General features: G+C 48.8%; 1 protein-coding gene across 3 annotated transcripts in view; it reads left to right on the forward strand.

Moving 5' to 3' along the window:
• TMEM184B (transmembrane protein 184B) overlaps positions 1-22,362 on the forward strand; it is a 62,792-nt gene that overhangs the window by 36,502 nt on the left and 3,928 nt on the right. For 2 of the 3 annotated variants that reach the window (XM_050917463.1, XM_050917455.1), the window contains exons 2-9: positions 1,522-1,781; positions 8,989-9,154; positions 13,545-13,635; positions 14,267-14,342; positions 18,923-19,014; positions 19,379-19,548; positions 20,407-20,601; positions 21,536-21,559. In XM_050917463.1, the coding sequence (XP_050773420.1) occupies positions 1,581-1,781; positions 8,989-9,154; positions 13,545-13,635; positions 14,267-14,342; positions 18,923-19,014; positions 19,379-19,548; positions 20,407-20,601; positions 21,536-21,559 (1,015 nt within the window). In that variant the 5' untranslated portion in view covers positions 1,522-1,580. The remainder of the gene's footprint in view (positions 1-1,521; positions 1,782-8,988; positions 9,155-13,544; positions 13,636-14,266; positions 14,343-18,922; positions 19,015-19,378; positions 19,549-20,406; positions 20,602-21,535; positions 21,560-22,362) is intronic. The other variant, XM_050917472.1, reaches the window with a different exon arrangement.

The following is a 22,362-nucleotide window of genomic DNA, read 5'->3' on the forward strand; positions in this document are numbered from 1 at the left end:
TTAATGAGGACAGCTTCCATCCAAGTTTGTGTTCAAACCTTCAGCCATTTTTTCCTGCAGGGTTGTTTGAATAAAAAGTCACAAGGATTTTTTTTATATAAATGGGAAAAGTGTGTTCTCATGCTCAAAAATAGCTGAACTTTTTAAAAAAAAAAAATATCACTCTTGGGTAGAGACCAAGCATAGAAAATTTCAGCCTGAAAGGAGAATGTTTCAGAAAAAGTGCAGCAACTGGGAGAAGAAAAAAATTCCAATCCTTCTGCAGATCCATGTACATTTTCTTCTCAGCTAGTGTTCAGTGCATTTCATTAGAGATTAATAAATTTAAGTTCCTTCAAATTGGTGACCTATATTCATGAATAAACTAGTTAAAAAGAACCCCCAGCTATTTCCCCCAATTTACCTTTTTGTTTTCCTTCTCCTTACAAAGGGAGAAGAAAACAGGTAGAATTATTTCTATAGGTAACATCAGGCACATTATTGGTCACACATGCAAGTCGCTGATTTGGAAGCAGTGTGGCCTTAGCAACGTGACCCTAGGAATATGTGCAATTGGCATGTGTTTACCCCCCCCCCACCCAACAAGGGTATTGATAATTAATAAAGGACACTTGCCTTTGTAGTTGGTGGTGAACAAGTTCCTCTCTGTATTACTGTGTGTTGGGCTGCTTGTGGTTCTGTTTCTGATAAGATGTAAGTCTAAGAGCTTGGCTACACTGGAGAATTGCAGCGCTGGTGGTGGGTTTACAGCGCTGCAACTTACTCACTGTCCACACTTGCAAGGCACATACAGCACTGCATCTCCCTGATGCAGCGCTGGCTGTACTCCTGCTCTGCCTGGGGTATAACGATTGCAGCGCTGGTGATGCAGCGCTGCACTGCCAGTGTGGCCACCAAAAGCGCAGTTATTGGCCTCCAGAGGTATTCGGAGGTATCCCAGAATGCCTGTTCAGCCACTCCCAACAGCGCTGCAAATGTGGCCACAATGCAGCGCTGGTTGCTGTCAGTGTGGCCACACTGCAGCACTTTCCCTACACAGCTGTACGAAGACAGCTTTAACTCCCAGCGCTGTACAGCTGCAAGTGTAGCTATACTCTAAGGCTCTGGCTATTGAGTAAGAGGATTCAGACATCTCTAAAGAGTTGGGGATGTTTACTGGGGTGTCCTGGCGACATTCCAGTCTGGGTAATTTAAATTCTGCCTACCTGAATTCCTCTGTAGTGCCAGATGGATACAGTATTCTTCACTTCCTGCCTAAACTGTTTTGTAGGAGGAGGGTGTTGGTGGTTGTGCTGTTAAATAGCTGCTGGGTTTCACCCAAGAGGTGGGTGTGAGTGATCCTTATATGTCCTTACCTAACCATCTCACAGGGTGCTATGAATGCTTAATTGAGTTCCATTTCGACAGCATTCTAAGATCTCATGTGAAAAGCATGGTATAAATGCAGAATGTTCTTATCTTTGCATCCATTCAGCTGAGATTAATCTCTACCTTTTTGTATCTCTCTTTTGGGTTTGACAGGGCTCAGCTTGGAGGTGGCTCTGTATTAACCCCGGTGGAACCACTTCCCAAAAGACACAATGATAGTGGTGACTGGAATCATGTCAGCGCCCGAGCTGGGTTCCACTGCCGCCACCCCAGTTGCAGCCCCAAACTTCTCCTGGATGTCTGATGACGGCAGCCCCACTGCTATGGAGCAGCCGATATTCCTAATGACCACTGCTGCTCAGGCCATCTCAGGTTTCTTTGTGTGGACAGCTTTGCTTATCACCTGCCATCAGGTAAGAATCTTAGTGTTTGATCCCTGTAACTGTCTGCCCCCCCAAACTGGGTGAATACACATGGTGTGAGGGGTGTCTCTGCCAGCTGTGGGGGTTTGTTAGAATCATTCCTCCTGTTAAAGCAGCAAAGAATCCTGTGGCACCTTATAGACTAACAGACGTTTTGGAGCATGAGCTTTCGTGGGTGAATACCCACTTCCTCAGATGCATGTAATGGAAATATCCAGGGGCAGGTATATATATGTGTGCTAGCAAGCAAGCTAGAGATAACGAGGTCAGTTCAATCAGGGAGGATGAGGCCCTGTTCTAGCAGTTGAGGTGTGAAAACCAAGAGAGGAGAAACTGGTTCTGTAGTTGGCAAGCCATTCACAGTCTTTGTTCAATCCTGAGCTGATGGTGTCAAATTTGCAGATGAACTGAAGCTCAGCAGTTTCTCTTTGAAGTCTGGTCCTGAAGTTTTTTTGCTGCAGGATGGCCACCTTAAGGTCTGCTCCTGTTGTCACTAGCACAGCTTATGACTCTTTGAGGAGTCGCTGTGTGAGCTAATCTTGCATCTTGGCGACAGGACTAGGCTAGCAAATTATTCCCTATCTATAACTCAGTAAAGGTAACTGTGCTCAGTACTGCACAAAACTGTACCAAGGGAATGTTTGAGAAGGGTTCTTTTGCTTCAGGTGGATCCAGGGGTTTGGTAAAAGGGCTAAGTGAGTTGTGGAGATGTCTACTCTGCATTGCTCAATGATCAGCTCTGTTCCCTGGGAGTATGCTAATATGTAGGGATGAAGCAGCAAGAGAAACAGAACTCCACCTCCCTGGAGAGGAGCAGTGTTTGTGTGTGTTTGGGGAAGAGAAACATGTGAGTCTGAGGCTTGGTGCAGATGGCACCATTCTGTAACTAAGAATGTAGTGGCCAGGTAGCTGCCTATACAAATGTCTCGTCTTTCCCTTTGTCTTCAGACTTCTAATAATCAAACTTTGCCTAGCAAGGAGCCCCAGGTCACTGGCAGGTGAGGAAAGGGAGGGCATTATAAAGGATGTGGAGGATCAAACACCTTTCTGCCTGGTTCTCATTAGAGCCACAAGGGGATAGCCATACCAGGTAAGGCCATTAGCCCATTCAGTCTGGTATCTTGCTTTTAGCAGCAGCTAGTACCCGTTGTCTCAGTTACTGAGCTAGCTGCAAATCGGTCCCCTTTCTGGTCTCCGAGTGCACCCCTTCAGGTCGTAAGCCTCATGCCTTACTTCTCCTGGGGAGGAATTCTGCAGCTTTCCTACTCAGAGCTGGCTTTAGGGGGATTCACCCACTTCCTGGGAATCAGGCCCTGCGCCTAAGAGGGCCCTGCAGCGTCCAGAAGAGAGGTCCCACACCCTCTGCCAACATGCCGCCGGAAACAGTAGCAACTGATTGAGCTGCTGCTGAATTGCCACTGCTATCTTCGGCAGCAGCTCAATTGCTGCCGCTGTCTTTGGCAGCATTTCAGCGGCAGCTCTTCCAAATTGGGCCCCGCACATCCTAAAGCCAGCCCTGTTCCTACTTTTAGGCCAGTTCTTCCTGCCATTATTGCCTGGCAAGTCTGATGGAGTTCTGGCACCTGCAGTTCTTCACTTGGGGAGCCTGTGACCAGTCAGCTTCTTAAAGCAAAGGTACTGTTTATTTTAACAACAAAATTAGAGAACAAGGATTTAAACACTAAACAGTCTACATACATCTCTTACCTGCTGGCCTGCCACCACCTGAGGGCCATCCAGGCAGGCCTAACTTCTTCAGACCCCTACAGCAGTTTGTCAGGCATCTGAGTCTGTTTCCCCTGAAAAACTCCTCCCCTTTCTTGAGAGAGTGTACCTTTTTAAACCTGCCAGAGTCCTTCAGTGTTTTGCAGGCCTTTTCCTGTCCTGGTTCAAGCCTGTTTTGTATGGTTATCTTCAAAGCAAGTAGTCCTGGCATTGTCTCTTAACACCTCTTAAGTGTTTGCAGAGAAGTGGCTTATCCTGAGCTGCTGTTTTCCTTCCTGCCTGTTTTCCTGACAGCCTCTGTTGTGTCAAACCAATATAATCATACAGAAAACATGCCAATTACCAGACCACCATATGGTCTTTATGCATTATTACAGAACTGCTCCAAATCCATCACACCTGTTCTTTTAGAAGAATGTGAACACCCACCACCCCTTCAATAATACAGTTGGCCTGTGGAGTAGTGCTATAAGTGGAGGTGGGGGCATGTGATAAGGGGCTCTACTCACCACTGCATAGTGCCACCTCCTGGCATCTCTGGAGATTAGTTCAGTTACACTCTTCCAGCAATTACCCCCCATCCATTTCTCCTCTGCAGCTCCTCTCTCACTCCCAGGAGCCACAGCTGGCATCTTCCTGACTCAGCCCTTCAGTCAAGTCACTATTGTGGTTTCCCCTCCACAGAGGAAATGTATCAAGGTTCCTGCTGTCCAGCAGGCTTAGGCAGTCTTCTGCTTCACTGCCTCACAGTACCACTAATGCAATGGCTGGCAGGGAACCCCAGCGAACCCTCTACTTCAGGTTCCTGCCCAGGGACCCTCTACCCAGTAGCCAAGGTCCATTCCCTGAACCACTTCTATACCTCTTTGCCCTCCGCACTCCTCTAGGTTTGCCAGTCTCTTCACTTCCTCCTCCCAGGGAGTAGCTGTGGACAACTCATCTCTGCAGCTACTCAGACATCTCCCAGGAAACGAATGCAGCCTTCTCCCTGTTGCCTCTTTTGTCTCCATTTTTCTGTCTTTTTTGTAGGAACCCTGGCTGTTTCTCGCAGGTGAGCATCTCTCTAATTAGCTGCCTCCAGCCTAAAGCTCTCTCCTCCTTTGCTGCCTAATTAGCTGATTGGACCCATCTGGTCCAACTCAGCTCTTGCAGGGCCAGTGTGGGGTGCACATCCCATGGCAGGGCAGGATATGTAGGTGATGAGATTGTGCCGTGATTTATGAGGCTTAATTACCCTCTGTTCTTAGCTGGCCATTTTGTAGTTATGTCAGCTGTTAGTTCATTAGATGATCAGCCGTTTATTGTTTTAAATCATCCAGCCAGCAGTGCCTGCCTTGATGACCTTCCGTGCCAGTGAATTCCACTAGCTGAATTCTACTACGGAAAGGAGTAGCAGGAAATGTTTGTTTTGGTTTTTCTCCTTTTCTTTCTGGGGCAACGCCTGGCTACCCTATCTCATCCGCCCACTTCCCGGGAACCCAATAGGTACCCTATCTCATCCAGTATTCTCTGAGTGCCAGCGCAAGTCCAATCCAACATCCTCTTCTCTAATGTAGTCGTCATGTGGACTGTAACACTGTGGGAAATACATGCCCTGAAATGTATCAGCCTGTGTTCTGTACCTCTGTGTTGTTGGATTCCAGAGAGCTGAGTAAGAGTTGGAAAATGACAGTGTATTGTAGAGGCAAATAGTCTAGGGAGGTTTGAAAAGAGATTAGTCACTGATGAATAAGAGTAACACCTGTAGTGCCACTAGCTTAGGTAACAATAAGTGCTATCATCCTACTGCTTCAGGGTGCACATTGATCACCTGCTGGGAGTAGGGAAAAATTCTTCCCCTGGTACAGGTAGGGTTTTCTGCTGTTCTCTACTGCAGCGGTTCTCAAACTTTTTAGCAACCTGAGGAACCCTATTTTAATGTAAATAGTTTTGTGGACCCCACCTCCTCACTCAGCCCTTGCCATGCCCCCTTCCCTGAGGCCCCACCCCTTCTTCAGGGTCCTGCCCTCGCTCACTCCATCCCCCCCTCCTTCCATCACTCACTTGCTCTCCTCTACCATCACTCACTTTCACCATGTTGGGGTACAGGAGGGGGTGTGGGCTCTAGGAGGGAGTTTGGGTGCAGGAGGGGGTGCAGGCTCTGGAGGGAGTTTGGGTGGGGGGGTGAGGGCTCTGGGAGAAAGTTTGGGTGCTGGAGGGGGCTCGGGGTGCAGGCTCTGGGCAGGAGTTTGGGTGTGGGCTCTGGTCTGAGAAAGGGGTTTGGGGTGCAGGAGGGGGGTGAGGCGGCACTTACCTCGGGCAACTCCTGAAAGAGACCAGGACAACTCTCTGGCAGCGGCTTCTAGGTAGGTGGGGGGGCAGAGGGTCTCCATGCACTGCCCTTGCCTACAAGCACAGCCCCCTCAGCTCCCATTGGCTGCAGTTCCTGGCCAATGGGAACTGCAGAGTTGGCACTCGGGGCAGGGGCAGGGGCAGTGCGCAGAGAGCCCTTGCCCTGGAGGAATGTGCCGGCTGCTTCCAGGAGTATTGCGGAGCTGGGGCAGGTAGGGAGCCTGCCATAGCCCTGTTGCACCACCGGACTTTTAGCATGCAGGAGGTGCTGGGAGGGAGGGGGAGGAGTGGAGGGAGGGGAAGGAATTGATCAATGAGGCCTGTGGACCCCCTGGGGTACCTTCAGGGACCCCAGTTTGAGAAATGCTGCTCTTCAGAATCCATTGTTGCCATATGACAGACCAATGACACATTTAACCCATTCCCCTGCCTCTGACATTTAGCATTTCCTGCCTGACATGCTCTTGTGATCATGCACACAGTGAAAGGCTCTAGTGACATCCCTGTAACTCTGAGAGGGAAACCTGGAGTCACTTGAACTGTGATGCTCAGTATCCTTGGGGATGGGTGGGTATTATGTATTATTTGTATGATCATAGCGCCTAGGAGCCCCAGCCCTGGACCAGGACCCCGCTGTGCCAGGTGCTGGGCAAACACAGCACAAAAAGATGGTCCCTGCCCCAAGGAGCTTACAATCTAAGTATAAGAAGTGAAACGGTAGTACAAGAAATAATGAGACCATGTTGGTCAGTATGACAGACTGTGGTCTTAGCATACCAGCTGCCTCACAATCAAGTATTTTATAGGTATCCTAGCAGAGGAGAGTTTTGAGGAAGAATTTGAAGGTGGATAACAAGGTAGCTTGGTGAATGTTCACAGGCAGCTTCTGCCGAGTGTGAGGTGCACAAAGGTGCTTGGTTCAGAATTTAACAAGTGGGGGATGGAGGCTGGCGGCATGGACTGATGGCAGGCGAGAGCTGACCTTTTGAGAGGTGAGATGGGGGATGGGGGGGATAGGTCATAAAGAGCCTCGAAAGTGAATACAAATAGCTTATGTTTGATATGGTAGAAAAGAGGGAGCCAGTGGAGGGATTCAGGGAGAGGGGTGACGTGGTCCAAGTGACGAGCTAGGAAAACGATCTTTGCAGCAGCATCCTGAATGGATGAACAGGGGAAGATTGCATTTGTCAAGGCCAGAGGAAAAGATGTTGCAGTAATTGAGATATGAGATGATGATGAGAACGTGGAGGAGTTTTAGCCATGTGGACAGATAAGAAAGGCTGTATCTGAGATGTTATGCAGAAAGAATCTGCATGATTTAGACCTAGCCTGGATGTGAGGACGTTGGTCTGAGTCAAAGATGACGGACACCCAGGTTAAGGGGCCAAGTGATGGGCAGCATGGTAGTGATGTCTGTAGTCGTCCAAAAAGGAGGTAGCAAGGAGGGACTGAGGGTGAAGATGAAGAATTCTTTTAGCCCTGTTGAGTTTGAGCTGGCAGTTAGACATCCATGAGGTGAGGTCGAAGAGGAAGCTGAGATTCTAGACTGGACAGAAGGAGATAGGTCTGGAGTAGAGAGGTAGAACTATGAATCATCTGCATGAAGTTGTTCGTTCAGTTTGAGTTTGCAGGTGAGATTGCTTATAGACAAAGTGTAAAGGGAGAAGATATGAGAACCAAGGACAGAGTCCTGTGGAATCCTCACAGAAAGCTGGAAGGATAAGGAAGAGACACTGAAGGAGCAATTAGAGAGGTAGCAGGAGAATTGGCGGGGGTGGGGGCAAGGAAGGGACACAATTTCAAGAAGAGAGTGGTTGACTGTTGAAGGTGCCTGACAAGTCAAGGAGAATGAGAATGCTGTACTGGTTTTGAGCTTTGGCTAGGAAGAGGTCTTTAAAGACTGGTGAAATCAGTTTCAGTTGAGTGCAAGAGGTGGGAGCCACGTTGGAAAGGGTGTGATATGGAATGAGAGGAGAGGAATTTGAAGGAGTGTAATTGGATTGTAAGAAGAAAAAATCATACCAGTTGGTTGTATGTGTTCTGGTTTTTGTTGTTTAAATTAAAACTACGTGTAAAAGACTTTGCCTCTGAAGAACTTATTCCCTGCTGGTTCAACCAAACCTGTGTCCACTGACCATCAGGACATGCTTTCAGACCTTTTTCTTTATGCAGGCTTTTGCCTGGAGTCCTTTACTTGTCCTGGCCATTAAGGAAGTTTGATTGTATATTTCAACTTGACAAATTCAGTGTTGCCATACTGGGTGTATATTTTTTTGGCAAAGGTGAACTTTGTTAGAAGATGGATATTCTGGGGGAGAATTCTTTTAAGGGTGTGACAGTTTAATTTTGAGGATTAATGAACCCCCTGATTTTTGGAGGGAGTGGGTAGGATTGACATCATAGTTGTCTTAACCCATGTTCCTGGGTGACTAGAGAATTTGCAGTTCTATTGGTTATCAGGCTGCACAAGTTTTATGACTTTATTGCGCTGTAGAGAGTCCAATTTCAGAGCTGTGAATTGTACTGCTCTGGTAGGAGGGCAAGAGGCTGGCATTTTATGGCTTTATGTTAAAGCAGTAGTATGACTCTTGCCAGCAGGCAGTGGGGTTTGGGGCTTATCCATCTACGTAAAACATATGAAGGAATTTTCTGGGGTTCTTTCATGGAAACGTCATGGGGAAGTGTATAAAACTGCTCAAAGGTAAAGAGGGCTTTAACCATGGTGACAACCTGATGTGCTCAGTCCTATATGGCTGAGGAAAAGAGGAGGCTGCAGGGTTGGAAATCTTAAGTGCCTGAAAGGAGATAGCAGGGTCTTGGGACGGACTATCTGGGAATTAAATACGAACAAGAGAATGTGAGGCCACACTTAATGATAAAGAGCAAAAAATAATAAAAATGAATTTAATCCCATCTCATTAGAAACTGGACTGCAGCCCCCAATTCACTTCACACAGGCCACTGCAAGTAGCCATAAGAAAGGAACAGTTTTTTTTTAATCCCTGCCGTTTTAAGGCCGTGTTAGATCACCTGCTCCAGTGAGGAGTTCTGTGTTCCATTCTCGGTCCCCCATGGCCATCCAGTCCTACCCTTTCCTCTGTTTGATTGTCACTGATCCTGTTCTCCATCTTCCCCCATTCAGATCTACATGCATCTACGCTGTTACAGCTGCCCCAATGAGCAGCGCTACATTGTCCGGATCCTCTTCATTGTGCCCATTTATGCATTCGACTCATGGCTCAGCCTCCTTTTCTTCACCAATGACCAGTACTATGTTTACTTTGGCACTGTGCGGGACTGCTACGAAGGTAAGGCGGGGATGGCGGAGCATGGGGGTTTTCTGTTACAGGCTGGAGCGCAGGGACTGGGCCTGCATGTGGACAAGAAGTGTAGTGGAGGGGGTGTACTTCTGTCCTATGGCTATGATTTGTACTGATATCGAACTAGAACCATGGTTTGAAGCCTGGTTAGTGACTGGGGAACAATGTTTTCTGTCCTCCTGGCTGCTGTAGGAGTGGCAGGGTATATTGGGATTCCCCTAGGATACGTTTTAGAAAGACACAAAGCTTATGAAGAGATTTTCTCACATGGCAGTCTTGTATTCATTCTTTCAGAGGAGGTGTAAAACTGAAGGTCTGAACACCCATCAATGTTAAAGATCCCAGAGGTCTCCCAAACACCTGAGCAATTGTATTCTGCCCCTCCTCGCATGGCCCCTAAATCCCCATTACAGTTTCTGTTGGCACTGTTACTCTCTTCCCATCCTGTAACTGTTTGCATCGTTTCCCCAGCACAGAATGGCTGCTGCATTCCACTACAGTAGCCACTGTGGTTCAGTGGTGTGTGTGTGAGAGCTGTAATGTGCTTTGGGCAGAAAGGTGTGAGGATCAATATCGGTTATTTATTGCACTTTTCTAAGAATGTGACCCACCCAGCTAGGAAAGGAAAACTCACCTTTGAGGCATATGAGAAAGAAATGGTCAGTCTCTGAAATAAACACTTCTTCTAAATTCTACCCCCTCCCACCTTTCAAAAAAAGGAGCCCTCCCCCCACCCCCAACCAGCATCCTGGGAGAGGCTGTACTCTGTGGCAGAATATCCTGTTGGACCACTATTATTGTGTGTCTGTCTGTCCTGACTAAATTTCACCTTGTTTATAGGGTTTGTTGTTGGTGAGATCTGTGTTGCAAGAAGAGGCCCCTTCGTGTGTCAACAAGTTAATCTGCTCAAGGGACCAGTGACAATGCACTGAGATGCAATAGCAGATGGCAAACTCATGAACACAATCCAGAGGCCATTTTTTCTGTCCCTGTGTTTGTGTGTAAAGGCCTAGCAGGAAGCCTGCTACTCTGAGAAACTCCTCTCCTAGCAACAGCTATTGTCCCCTCCGCCTTGCCTAGGGAGTTTGCAAACATCGCAACATCTGCTCAAGGGGTGGGCCTGCGTTCTAAAGTTCACCCGCTTGTCCCGCCTGTTGTGCTGTGTGGAGGTGCCTCCCCTGCCCCTCTGTATTCTCTGAACAGTTTCAAAACTATACTCAGGAAAGGCAGGAGATTGGAGAGGGTGGGAGGGATATCTTTCTCGTGTTCAGTGGAGATTTTTACTCTTGGGGAATAGCTCCACTTGAAAACAATAAAAATAGTAACGAATAAAAAAATCCATCACTAAACTTGGAATCTATGTTGTACCAATCATGGGTGATTCTCTGTGGTGTGTCTTTTGGTGGGTGGGGTGACTTTTTTGGTCCTGCTCTTTTATCCTGCCTCTACACACATGAAACCCTGGGGCCTCAGTCTGTGACATAAGAGTTTGTGTTCTTTTGTGGTGATAAGTAATTTTGATGACAAAGATGAATATGGACTAGGAGGGGAAGCGCTGTTGTTCTAGCACAGCCATCTTTAATAATTAGCACTTGTTTCTTTTGGGGACTGTAGAGGGATAGTGGGGGCAAATGTCCCCATTCTTCTCCCTCTGATTTCACCTCCTTCCCAACGCTTTTGGATGAGCAGCTGGTGTTGCAGTGACCACTTTGGAGAGTAGTGGAGGGCCCCACTGGAGAACAATATGAGAAGCTAAGCTTCTCCTCCCCCAGCAGCTGAGATTTGCCTTCATAGGCCTAAAGTTAAGGGAGATGCAGGAAGTTTACAGACCAGGTAATTTACCACAGGTTTTTTAAATAAATGTTTTCTATGTTGTCTTTTTAATTAATTATTTCATCGATACCAGTACGCCAAATCATTACAGAAATATAGTCAATGGACCTGTTCAATAACCAGGATTACAGGTGGAATACAAGTTTGCCTTATTATATAAATAGAAGCAGGTAGACCATGGCCATTTATGCACTGTACTATTCTGTTGTGCTAAAAATGTCTGGAAATACTTACATTGTGTCTAATCCTGTTGTTAGATTTTTGAGAGGTGTTTCTTCTTGGGATCTGTGTCCCTTTTGTGTAAGGGCATAGTTGGGTGATTACAAGGGCCCAGAGGAGGTGAAAGTCCATGAGCTGTGTCTGATCATGGATGCCTTTTATTCAAGTGGGATAACCTCTTTGATGTCTGGTATCCAGCTCCTTGCTGAGGACAGATTCTTGGCCTTATGCATTTGATTTTGTTTTGTTCTTATCTTGAAATTCCCTGGGTACGGGGTCTCTCCCCTGAGTTTATTATTTCCTCAAGGCATGTTGATATTACCGTAATACAATCAGGATCTGGGCCCCGTTGTGTTAGGTGCTGTACAAACAGAGTAGGACAGACCCTGCCTCAGGGAGCTCACAGTCTAATTTAAATCAGGGTACAAGAGTGGCTGTAACAGGGAAACGGCAGTGAGAACAGGTTAACATAAGCTAGCTATGTGCATTGCTAAATGCTTGTCATTTATTAATTTATTTATTACATGATCTATGATAAATGAAAGTCCCTACCAGCCATTCATTGGGTGGTGCTTGAAGGGGCCATAGCCACCCCAACATTTGCCTTAGCCCCCCTGTAGCCACCCCGTATCAGCTGCTGCTCTCTAGCTGCCCAGCTCTGAAGGCAGAGCAGAGAGACTGGTGGCTGCTGGCTGGGCACCCAGCTCTAGCAGCAGAGGAGAATGAAGCCAGGGGAAGGGGGCAGGGGTGCCAGACAGCAGCCCCCAGCCTGTGTCCCCACCCGCCAAGGGTGCCACCCAGGGCAGATGGATTGGCTGGAGCTCCCCACAGCAGCCAAGACTCATAGACTTTAAGGTCAGAAGGGACCATTATGATCGTCTAGTCTGACCTCCTGCACATGACCTGCACTGGTCCAGGCTCCAGGGGCACTTCCCCCACAGTTGCTGCTCCCCAAGTGCCAGAGGGCTCTGTCAGCCCCAGAGCTGGTTCCCTACCTGGGAGGCTCTTGCAGCCTGCACCACAGACTGCCCAGCTCTGGCTTCTGGTCTGGCGAAAGGGAGGGAGCCGTGGGGGGTGGGAGGAGAAGGGGCGGAGCCACAGAGAGAGGTGGAACCTCATGGCAAGGAAGAGTCTGGCACTGCCCCCGCCATTCACTTGTCAATATACTGTAGGTGTCAGCAGAGGCGAGTCTTGAAGAGGGGAGAGCATTCCTCATGTAAGAGGTGATCCAGAAGAAGGAGCAAATGCACTGCATGGGGGATGCATCCTGGTGGGTGATGTAAAGCCCTCACTCATCTCCTCAGTTACTGAAAAATATTACAATTTTCTATGGAGCATAATAGGCAGGCTGCAGGTTGTAATGATTGCCATAAACTGTGAAACACAGTTTCAGTCACTGGATCACCCCTCCATTTCTTTGGCTCTCCCTGTGAGGAGCGGGGGGGGTGGGGGGTGGGGGGGGGGAGCGCCCGCAGTCAGATCACATAGTAGAGACTGTTTGCTCATTAGTTGTCCTAAGCTAAGCAGGGTAGGGTCTCATTTGTAAGGCTAAGATTTTGTCATAGATATTTTAGTAAAAATCACAGATCGGTCACGTGTAATAAAAAAAAAAATTCAAGGAGTCTGTGACTTGTCCCTGACTTGTACTAAAAAATATCCATGACAAAATGGGAAGCCGCTGGGCAGCTGTGGAGGCTGGCTGGGATCTCTGGGGGCCACCACCACTTATGGGGGCTCTGAGCTCCAGAGTCCCCCTGCCGCCCATGGTGGCAGGAAGCTGTGGGGATCTCCTCAGCCACTGGGGGCTGAAGTCATGAAGGGCTTTGGAAGTCACGGATTCCATGATTTCTGTGACTTCTGTAACAAAATCATAGCCTTGGTTTAGAGACCTCAAAGGTGAATGGAGGGTGTGGAAAGAAGTGAGATGGATGATTCATTAGGGATGCTTTTCCAGGTGAGTGAGTACTAGGCTAATGCCCCAGAATAGTGCTAGGGAGCGCTGTGAGTCTGGGAAGGGCATCTTACAGAGGAGATGTAAAACAGGCCTTGACCACAGTGGTGGTGGCTAAAAGTCCCATGGCGCTTTTGGGAAGAGTAGGGGTATTAGCCTTGGTGCCCTGGCTGGGTTTCAATGCAGATTGACATGTAACTGCTGAAGCAGCAGCAGGAGGAGGAGTGCACCCTGTAAAAACAGTCTGGGATTCTCAGAATGAGAGGCGCTGCGCAGATTGTCATTGCTGCTGGTTTTGCTTCTTATTTGCACCCCAGCTGCTTGTCCTCGTTCAGTGGGTGTCATGATTTTGATCTGGTTAATCTGTCTTTGCAGCCTTTGTAATCTACAACTTCCTCAGCCTCTGCTATGAGTATCTTGGGGGGGAGAGCTCCATCATGTCTGAGATCAGAGGGAAATCTATCGAGTGAGTACTCCAAGTCTATTTATTTACAGCACTCTCGCCCATCCTTCCCTGGATGCTTCTGTATCACAGGATTTGTTTTAACCCCTGCCACTGGGAACTGTGTGATGCAATAAGTGTACCCTGGAACTGGATCGGATGATACCACCTAGCTCATTACACACAGGACTCAAACGGATTTACAAGCATCCACTCACACTGGATGAGGCCATTCAGATCATCACGTGTGAACGGAACCTACCTGCGTAGAGCTTTCATGTTCACCTGGCTCCCCTGTAGTTTCTTCTCCCCTCCCCCCAGTATGTGTTTCCTTTCCCTAGCCGATGCTGGTTGTGGCTGCCTGCCCTCCTTTCTAGTGCTATACCATGTTAGCTAACAACTTCCCTGCCAAAAATTGGTTTTGGGGGGTAGAGATAGGAGTGCAAGACCACACTTCTGTTCCTGTCTCCATCTCTGAAGGAGACTAAGGCTGTCGCAATGGTGATGACTAATTAGGCCTGGTGAAAGCAAGAATCTTATATTTTCATTGGGAGAAGATGAGCAGGCAAGGGCCTGCATCTCACTGCTTGCCATATCCTGAGCTCTACCCTCTGACTCCTCTTTCTCTGGCTGTCCTGCTGTGTTGCGTTTTCAGGTCCAGCTGCATGTATGGGACTTGCTGCCTGTGGGGGAAGACGTATTCCATCGGATTCCTGAGATTCTGCAAACAGGTACGAGCTGAAGAAAGCTGGTTTGTGTGCAAGGAGCAGGAGAGGAGGCAGTAATGCCTGGCCCATGGAGTTTCTGAGATGAGGGCTCCTTTGGACCAACCTCTGTTTAGTGGATTTATGAGATTGAGCTGAGAAAGGCACATAGCTTGGTGGGCGAGAATAAATCTGTTATCATCATGTTGTAATAGCGCTGAAGCAGCTATACCATGTTGCTCTGCCCACCCAAAAACAAGAAAGGCGGTTAGCAAGGGAAATGACATGTGTTCTCTACAGGATCTACTCCAAGCCCCAGGAGTCCCTAAGAACTGATGTTTGTTTCCTCTTTCCCTCCTAGGATAGGCAGGTCCCAGATCCCCTATGAGAACTTGGTGCCTTCTTGGGTCCCAGACACCCCCAGTAGTTGTGTAAGGGTGTAGCTTTGCCAGTGTGGTTAGGAGTGGGAGTATGGAGTCTGATCATCATGACACACCACTTTGCAGGAGGAACTTCTCCAGCTATTGCTCACTCCAGGGGTGTGCATGATGAAGAGGGTATGTCAGGAAGAGAGAGAAATCTAAATGACGACAAATCCGTCATGTGTTCAGTCATGGGGTCCAGGAGGCTGTCACTGCTGGCTGCCACAAGGTAGCAGTAAAGGTAGAGATTTGCTAAGCTGCTGAGAGTGACATGCAGGATCTCTCTGTAGATCGTGACCGAAACAGGTTTGGTTAGCTTGGGGCGTTGCTTTCATTCTCTGAAAAAGAGCCGAATTCCATTTTTAATTATAGTCTTTGGGTCTTGCTATGAATTTAGGCCCATTTGCTGCCCTTACTCCACACCAGAGCTCCAGCTGAGCTCAATGAAAAGTTTGCATTAAGATCAAGAGTGAAAACAGCCTGATTATCGCATTCAGCATTACTCCCTGGGAAGCATAGTGACCTTTAGGACTGTGACTATTTCATCCTTCCTTATCCTCATTTGTTTCTCTCCCTCTTTCCTCCTTAATGTATTTCTATTCTTCCCTCTGTTTTTTCCTTCCCTAAGGAACTCCTAATTCCTTCCTCACCTGGGCTTCACTCCTACCCCATTCTCCAGTCCCCCCCATTACGGTTATGAGCAATGAAATAGCTAATGTTGACATTTAAAGTATCGTCAGTTGGCTTTCAAGTAACACCTCAGTGAGATTAATAGGGCGTAGGGTAGATCACCCCTCTCAGCGCTGTTGTTTCAGACCATCTGCAGACTTATGCCTACATCACTACGTGGGTAACACTCGGTTCATATGTGGAAGGTTTTCATCTCAACCAGGAGGACTAGCAACTTTTTGTTTTGTTTAATGAAAGCTGAAATTCTGTTAACTCTCAGTATGTTGTGCAGGTTCCACAAATCAATCAAGCGGGCTGAGGCTTTGACAATTCTGTCTTAGATGGATACTTTTTTTCTAGGCTCCCTTGCTTCCCTACATCGTGGTAGCAGTTCTTCCAGATGTGACTGCCCTTTGCAAACTGCTGGCACCGCTTTCTAGCCTGCCAGAGGGATGTGAGGCACTTCCCTCTCACTCCATGGAAGTTGGCCTGACAGCAGTTCAATGGGCAATCAGTGACACCAGGCCCAGCCTCTGGGACCTTCTTGGGATTCCAGCACTGGGGAGCACGAAAACTTCCAGGGCCACCTGACTGCCCAGTTTATCTCCGTGATGACCCACTGAGGGAAACCCAAAAGGAACACCTTGGCCATTCTTGGCCCCACTCTGAGCCTGTTTGGTAGTGGTGTCACTCTGTCGGGTCTTGTCAGCCTTGTTAGTGCTGAAGACCTGTTCAGCACGCAACTGTTCTTCCCCTCCCCTCTCTTGAACTGGGCTGTTCTCAGACAGGCATCTGCTGTATCCATCTGTATTGGCCATGTGTAGCTTGGGCACTCAGGGTACATCTACACTGCAATGAAAGACCCGTGGCACAGATGCGGCTGACTCGGGTTCATGGGGCTTGGGCTGTGAGGCTAAAAACTGCAGTGTAGTCATTTGGGCTGGAGCCCAGGCTCTGAGACCCACCCCCCTTGTGGAGTTTCAGAGCCTGGGCTCCAGCCTGAGCCCAAATGTCTACACTGCAGTTTTTAGCGCCGCAGCCTGAGTCCTGTTAGTCTGAGGGCTTGTCTACATCACAAAGTTGCAGCGCTGGTGAGGGGGTTACAGCGCTGCAACTTAGGAGGTGTACACATCTGCAGGGCACCACCAGCGCTGCAACTCCCTGTTTGCAGCGCTGGCCGTACTCCCGTTTTGTCTCGGGTGTAGAGGATCCAGCGCTGGTGATCCAGCGCTGGTAATCAAGTATAGACACTTACCAGCGCTTTTCTTGACCTCCGTGGAATAAGCAGGTATCCCAGCATACCTGAGGAAGCCTCTGGTAATCAAGCTGGTCTCCTTTCCCGGTTTGCTCTCGCGTTCCCCGAACCCCGAGCAAGCAGGTCTCCTTCCCTGCGGTTTGCAGGGTGGTTCGTGGAACGCGAGAGCAAACCGCGGCGAAGCTGGTCTCCTTCCCCGGTTTGCTCTCGCGTTCCCCGAACCCCCGAGCAAGCAGGTCTCCTTCCCTGCGGTTTGCTGGGTGGTTCGGGGAACGCGAGAGCAAACCGGGAAAGGAGACCAGCTTCGCCGCGGTTTGCTCTCGCGTTCCCCGAACCCCCGAGCAAGCAGGTCTCCTTCCCTGCGGTTTGCAGGGTGGTTCGGGGAACGCGAGAGCAAACCGCGGCGAAGCTGGTCTCCTTTCCCGGTTTGCTCTCTCGTTCCCCGAACCCCCGAGCAAGCAGGTCTCCTTCCCTGCGGTTTGCAGGGTGGTTCGGGGAACGCGAGAGCAAACCACGGCGAAGCTGGTCTCCTTTCCCGGTTTGCTCTCGCGTTCCCCGAACCCCCCTTGAAGCCGCCCAACAGCGCTGCAGTGTGGCCACATCTAACACCACTTGCAGCGCTGGTTGCTGTGAGTGTGGCCTCTCTGCAGCGCTGGCCCTATACAGTTGTACTAATACAGCTGTAACAACCAGCGCTGCAAAATTGTAGATGTAGACATACCCTAAGTCAATTGACCTGGCCTCTGAGACTTGGTGCTGTGGATTTTCTGTTGCATTGTAGATCTCCTCAGAGGCCACAGCGGTGGGTGTGGTTTAAAAGCCTGGGCAGGCACTTATCTCCACAGCAGGGTATTATGCAGAGGTTCTTTCCCGACTTGTTTCCAGTGACCTTCATGATGTCTGGGTCATGAGCCCTCAGTGCATTTCCCATATGTCTTATGCTTTCTTCCCCAGGAAGTGCCTAAAACAAAAGTGTGTGGTTTGGATTGCAGGGAAATAGTTAGACAATTGCTGGACTGGAGGGGGAGGAAGCTCAGAGTTGTTGTTTACCAATTAGCTTGACCTTATTCAATTCTCATCTTGGTGACTCACCCACTGACTTGTGTTGGGTTTTTTATCTCCTTGAAATCTTATGACCACAAGCAAATTGTGTCTTACCAACAGCATCCTTCCCTTTGGTTTTACCTTTGTTCTACCTCCCTCAGCACCTTGCAAAACTCTTACTTCATCTGCTTTAGGGAGACTCCAGTGACAATTTTAAGGTCTTCCCCACCCTCTGATCTTTATGAAGTTCAACTTCTTCTCTCTCCTGGAAGTTAAATGTTTCTTACTGCTGAGGTTTGGGGTGGGAGGGAATCGTGAGGGGGTGGAGGTTCAGAGTCCATGCTCAGTGCTGGAACACTTGATGGAGCAGACAGAACTGTTCTCAAGTCCTAGAGAGCCTCCAGGGCAATTCTCCCTTCCAGACTGACTCTAAGTTCATGCAAGTGAAAGCAGAACGGCTCTAAGCTAACTAGGCATTTAGACAGCACTCGTCACTGTGGTATCTAAAACCAGCTTACACGGTTTCATTTGCCGAGATATCCCTTTCTAAGAAGAGTCTGGAGTTGTTTCCTCTTTTCTCCCACGTAAGGTGACCACCTGCATTGCAAGCAGACTGAGAATATGGTGATGAAAAATATGGACCAGAGTCCTTTCTTCCCCTCCTCGCCCATATCCTAGGTCTCCATTTCATAACGTTTTGTTCGGTTTACAGAATTGTGTGTGTACCATGGCCCAGGGTAGGATCATGTGTGGTTATTGCCTGGAAACGTGCATTTTATCTGATCAAACGTTTCTCAGTAGCTCCTCACTGGACTTGGACACAGAACATTAGGCCCCAGTTAAAGACCTTCACTTGAAATAACAGGATGGGTGGTCTCCCTACCTCTACTGCAACCCAGCCTCTGAACCGACTCTGTCAGTGAGCAGTCTCTTGCCACCTCCAGCTCAGGAGTGGGCTTCGCCTCTCGTGATGGAGGAGGGGCAGCCACATGGACACACACGATCTGAATCTTTCTCATCTTCTACTCCCAGAGAACTGCAGTTAAAGAACAGTGGGACCAGTGTAATTGTTAGGACTGGAACCACACTATGCTGTTGAACTGCTCTGATGGTGACTGATGCATGGTATTGGTTGCCTCTGGATCAAAGCCTGTGTGTATGTATATGGCACTTGTTCTCTCCTTCTCCATCTCATTCCTTTTTCCTCTTTCCCTTAGGCCACCCTGCAGTTCTGTGTGGTGAAGCCCCTTATGGCAATCAGCACAGTCATCCTCCAGGCCTTTGGCAAGTACCGGGACGGTGACTTCGAGTAAGCAAACTGTTTAGCATCATACGATTTCTCCAGCAGGCAAGCCTCTCACAGGCCTGACGTTCCATGCATTTGTGAAGGAAAGGGTCTGGCTGCCTGGGATCTGAGTCACTGCACAGGGTCCTGATTGGGAGACGGCGTATATGGAGAAAGGGGGCTCTTGGGCTGTGCATGAGAAGAGAGAGGGCATTGTGGCGGGGAAAGGAGGCATGTGAGAGTGGAGCCGATGGGTTTCGTGTTACCTCGGGGAAGGGGTTGAGTGGGGGTGCCAGAGGGGAAAGGAACACTGTACCCTTGTCTCGAAGAGGTGAGGGATGGAGGATATGTGTGAGCTGCAGAGGGTTTGTGTTTCCTCTCATTTCAGTGTCACCCGCGGCTACCTCTATGTGACGATCATCTACAATATTTCAGTCAGCCTGGCGCTCTACGCCCTCTTCCTCTTCTACTTTGCCACACGCGAGCTGCTCAGCCCCTACAGCCCCGTTCTCAAGTTCTTCATGGTCAAGTCCGTCATCTTCCTGTCCTTCTGGCAAGGTGCGGCACCTCCTCTCCCTAACCTGCAGATCTCCTTGGAGAGGCTCCGGGGAAGTAAAAGCTGATGGAACAAGTGTTACGTAGCCACCAAGTCTCTCTCTTGTGATCCTTTAGTACGTGGTTGTTCGTCCCAGGAGAAGCTCTCACCCCCTTTGTCATCTTTGTTCCTCCCCCACTGTCTTTGACACACACCTGCCTCACAAACCAGCTGTTTGTTTCATGGTGGCCTTGGGCAGCTCCACCAGTGGCAAGATGCTGCTGGCATGAGTTTATTTGCATACTACAATTGTATTGTTTAAAGTGACAAACCTGAAATCATGGGTCTCTTTTAAAGATTATCAGCAAATCTTCAGTCACAGGCGCATATACCTTTTTTGCTAAATGACACATCAACTGAAACACGTGTCAGGTAGCTGCAGAACTCCCAATGGATCAGGGCAAGATACATAGAAATAAGGAGCTACTCCATCAGAACAAACTAATTGTCTGCGTAGTCCACTATATTGCTATGGCATTAGCAACGTTGTCACGTGCTACAGAGAGAGTAGAAAACTCACTTCATGTACTTGTGCAATACGTGTGCGATTCATTTATACATTGTGATTAGGAAAATGTTCCTATTTAAGTGCTATCTGTGCTCAAATTTGTTGCTATTTAATTTCACACGGTGCTGCTTTTCCCTTGTACTACAAAACAGGATGAATGGGAGCATCCAGCTAACTTCCTGTAGCAGTCATTTTGTTAAACGAGTTTGCCTGGACATGTGCACAGACAATTGGCCATGCTCATTCTGTGGGAGTTGTGAGGTCAGACTTTTTTCCCCCCTCACTTGTGTTTTGAATCTGTTGCCCTGCTCAGGGATGCTGTTGGCTATTCTTGAGAAGTGTGGTGCCATTCCCAAGATCCATTCGGCCAACGTGTCTGTGGGTGAAGGTACTGTGGCCGCCGGCTACCAGGACTTCATCATCTGCGTGGAGATGTTCTTCGCAGCCCTCGCCCTGCGCCATGCCTTCACCTATAAGGTCTATGCAGACAAGCGTCTTGACGCACAAGGTAAAGGAGTCAGCTTCCGTGGGAGGACATGCGTACGCTTTGGTGTAGCTGGTTTATTGGGTCCTAGGCTCCCAATCTGGATACTCAGGAAAGCGTGTTCTCTCTCCAGTTACGTTTGCACAGGCACTATGTGCAAGGGCCCTACAGAGCAGAACACAGTTTGATTTTCAATGTTTCCTTTTCAATTCCCAGTACTCCACCCAGAACAGCTCACTACAGACTTCAGACCTGTAAGAATTAGTCTCCTGTCAGAGGATGGCTTAATGGCCTCTTTCCTGTGCTCCTCTATGGGGGAACACCACATGTTCAGATTGGGCATCAGACACAAGGGAGTCGGGGAAGAGGTCTGAGGAAGCTCCTGTTTTCCTCAAACTGAGGGAGATGGAGGTGTGTGCCCTTGGCATGAGGGAGGGGGATCTTCCTGCAGAGGCATTCTGAGGACAGGGGGGTCAGAGACTCTGCTCTTGGGAAAAGGAAAAGCATCAGAAGAGGGACTTGGAAGCTGGCCAGTGAAGAGAGGATGTTCTTGTGTCCATCACTGTACCAGTTTGTCATGGTGTTTTTCCCTCCTTCCCTAAATAAAGGAGTGTGGCTTCCTTCCCTTTAGAGCTGGGATCCGCATCATGCGCAAATGGCATGCGAAGGTCATGGCATGACCACTCCATCCCAGAAAGCTTAGAGGCTCTGGAAGGACAGGTCACTCCAACAATAGGGGGCTTTAGGGTGGAAATTAGAGGGGTCCTGCCCACCCTCAGCCATAGAGTCTGCATGTGTTAAATGGATGGTTAAATTGCTGCCCAGCACTGCGGGGATGTTTTGGTGGCGGGTCTGAGAATAACTTGCTTGTTCAGCCTGTTATTTCCTATCTTTTTCTCTCTCTCTCTCTCCTTTCTCTCTTTGTCTCTCTTGCTTTGGCTACTGGTTTCTGACGCAGCTGTTCCATCGTATGGGCCATACGGTAGGTGCTGTGTTCTCTGTGTATTCTTCAGTCGCTCTTAAACGAGATACTGCTCGGACTGGTTTCCCACCCCTCTCCACCAATATCCTAACCCTTCCCTATGAAGCACTAGCTGGCAGATTCCTGCTGCCATCCCATGGGTGGAACTTGCCTTCCTCAATGCAGCTTCTTCAGAGTTCCTATATCGCAGGTCGCCTAACAGGGCAGTGGCATAACTTCATAGCCTGGAGTGCCTTTGGTGGGGCTACCAGATTGAGAGTCTTATCAGTTGCGTTGAAACACTTAATTGTTTTAGGTCTAGCTAAAACCATGGGCTGTGTGAACAATGCCACGTGCTCTGTACGCAGGTCTAAGGGTGGGAGTGGGGCCGTGTATATTGAAGCAATCAGTCTCACCTGTGAGACAGTCCCCCTTTTATCCCCAAAAATAAGCAGCATGCTTTGATGGTTTGGGGAGTTCATCCTTTGGGGCAGGGAGCAAATTCAGAGGCTCATGTGGGTACTGATGCCCCTGGCAGTTCAGAGAGGAATGGGATTCATAGCATTCCAAGATAGGAGGCAGTCACCTTAACTTTGTACCTCTCTTTCTGGCACCCTGTAATTTCCCCACATCCCTCAGGCCTGACTAACTCCCATATGGAGTTGGCCCAGCTACAGCTTCCCTCATTGCTGCTCTGTGAGACGCACACATCCCTATCCCTATGCAGAGGGCCCTTTTCTGTTGCTTTCTCCCTCCCTCCCTTCCTAGCTTCCCATCTCCCTTCTCTTTGTAAACGTTTTCTGCCGCCCATCACAGTGGTGAAC

Source organism: Gopherus flavomarginatus, chromosome 1 (genome assembly GCF_025201925.1).
Source record: "Gopherus flavomarginatus isolate rGopFla2 chromosome 1, rGopFla2.mat.asm, whole genome shotgun sequence".
Lineage (NCBI taxonomy): Eukaryota > Metazoa > Chordata > Testudines > Testudinidae > Gopherus > Gopherus flavomarginatus.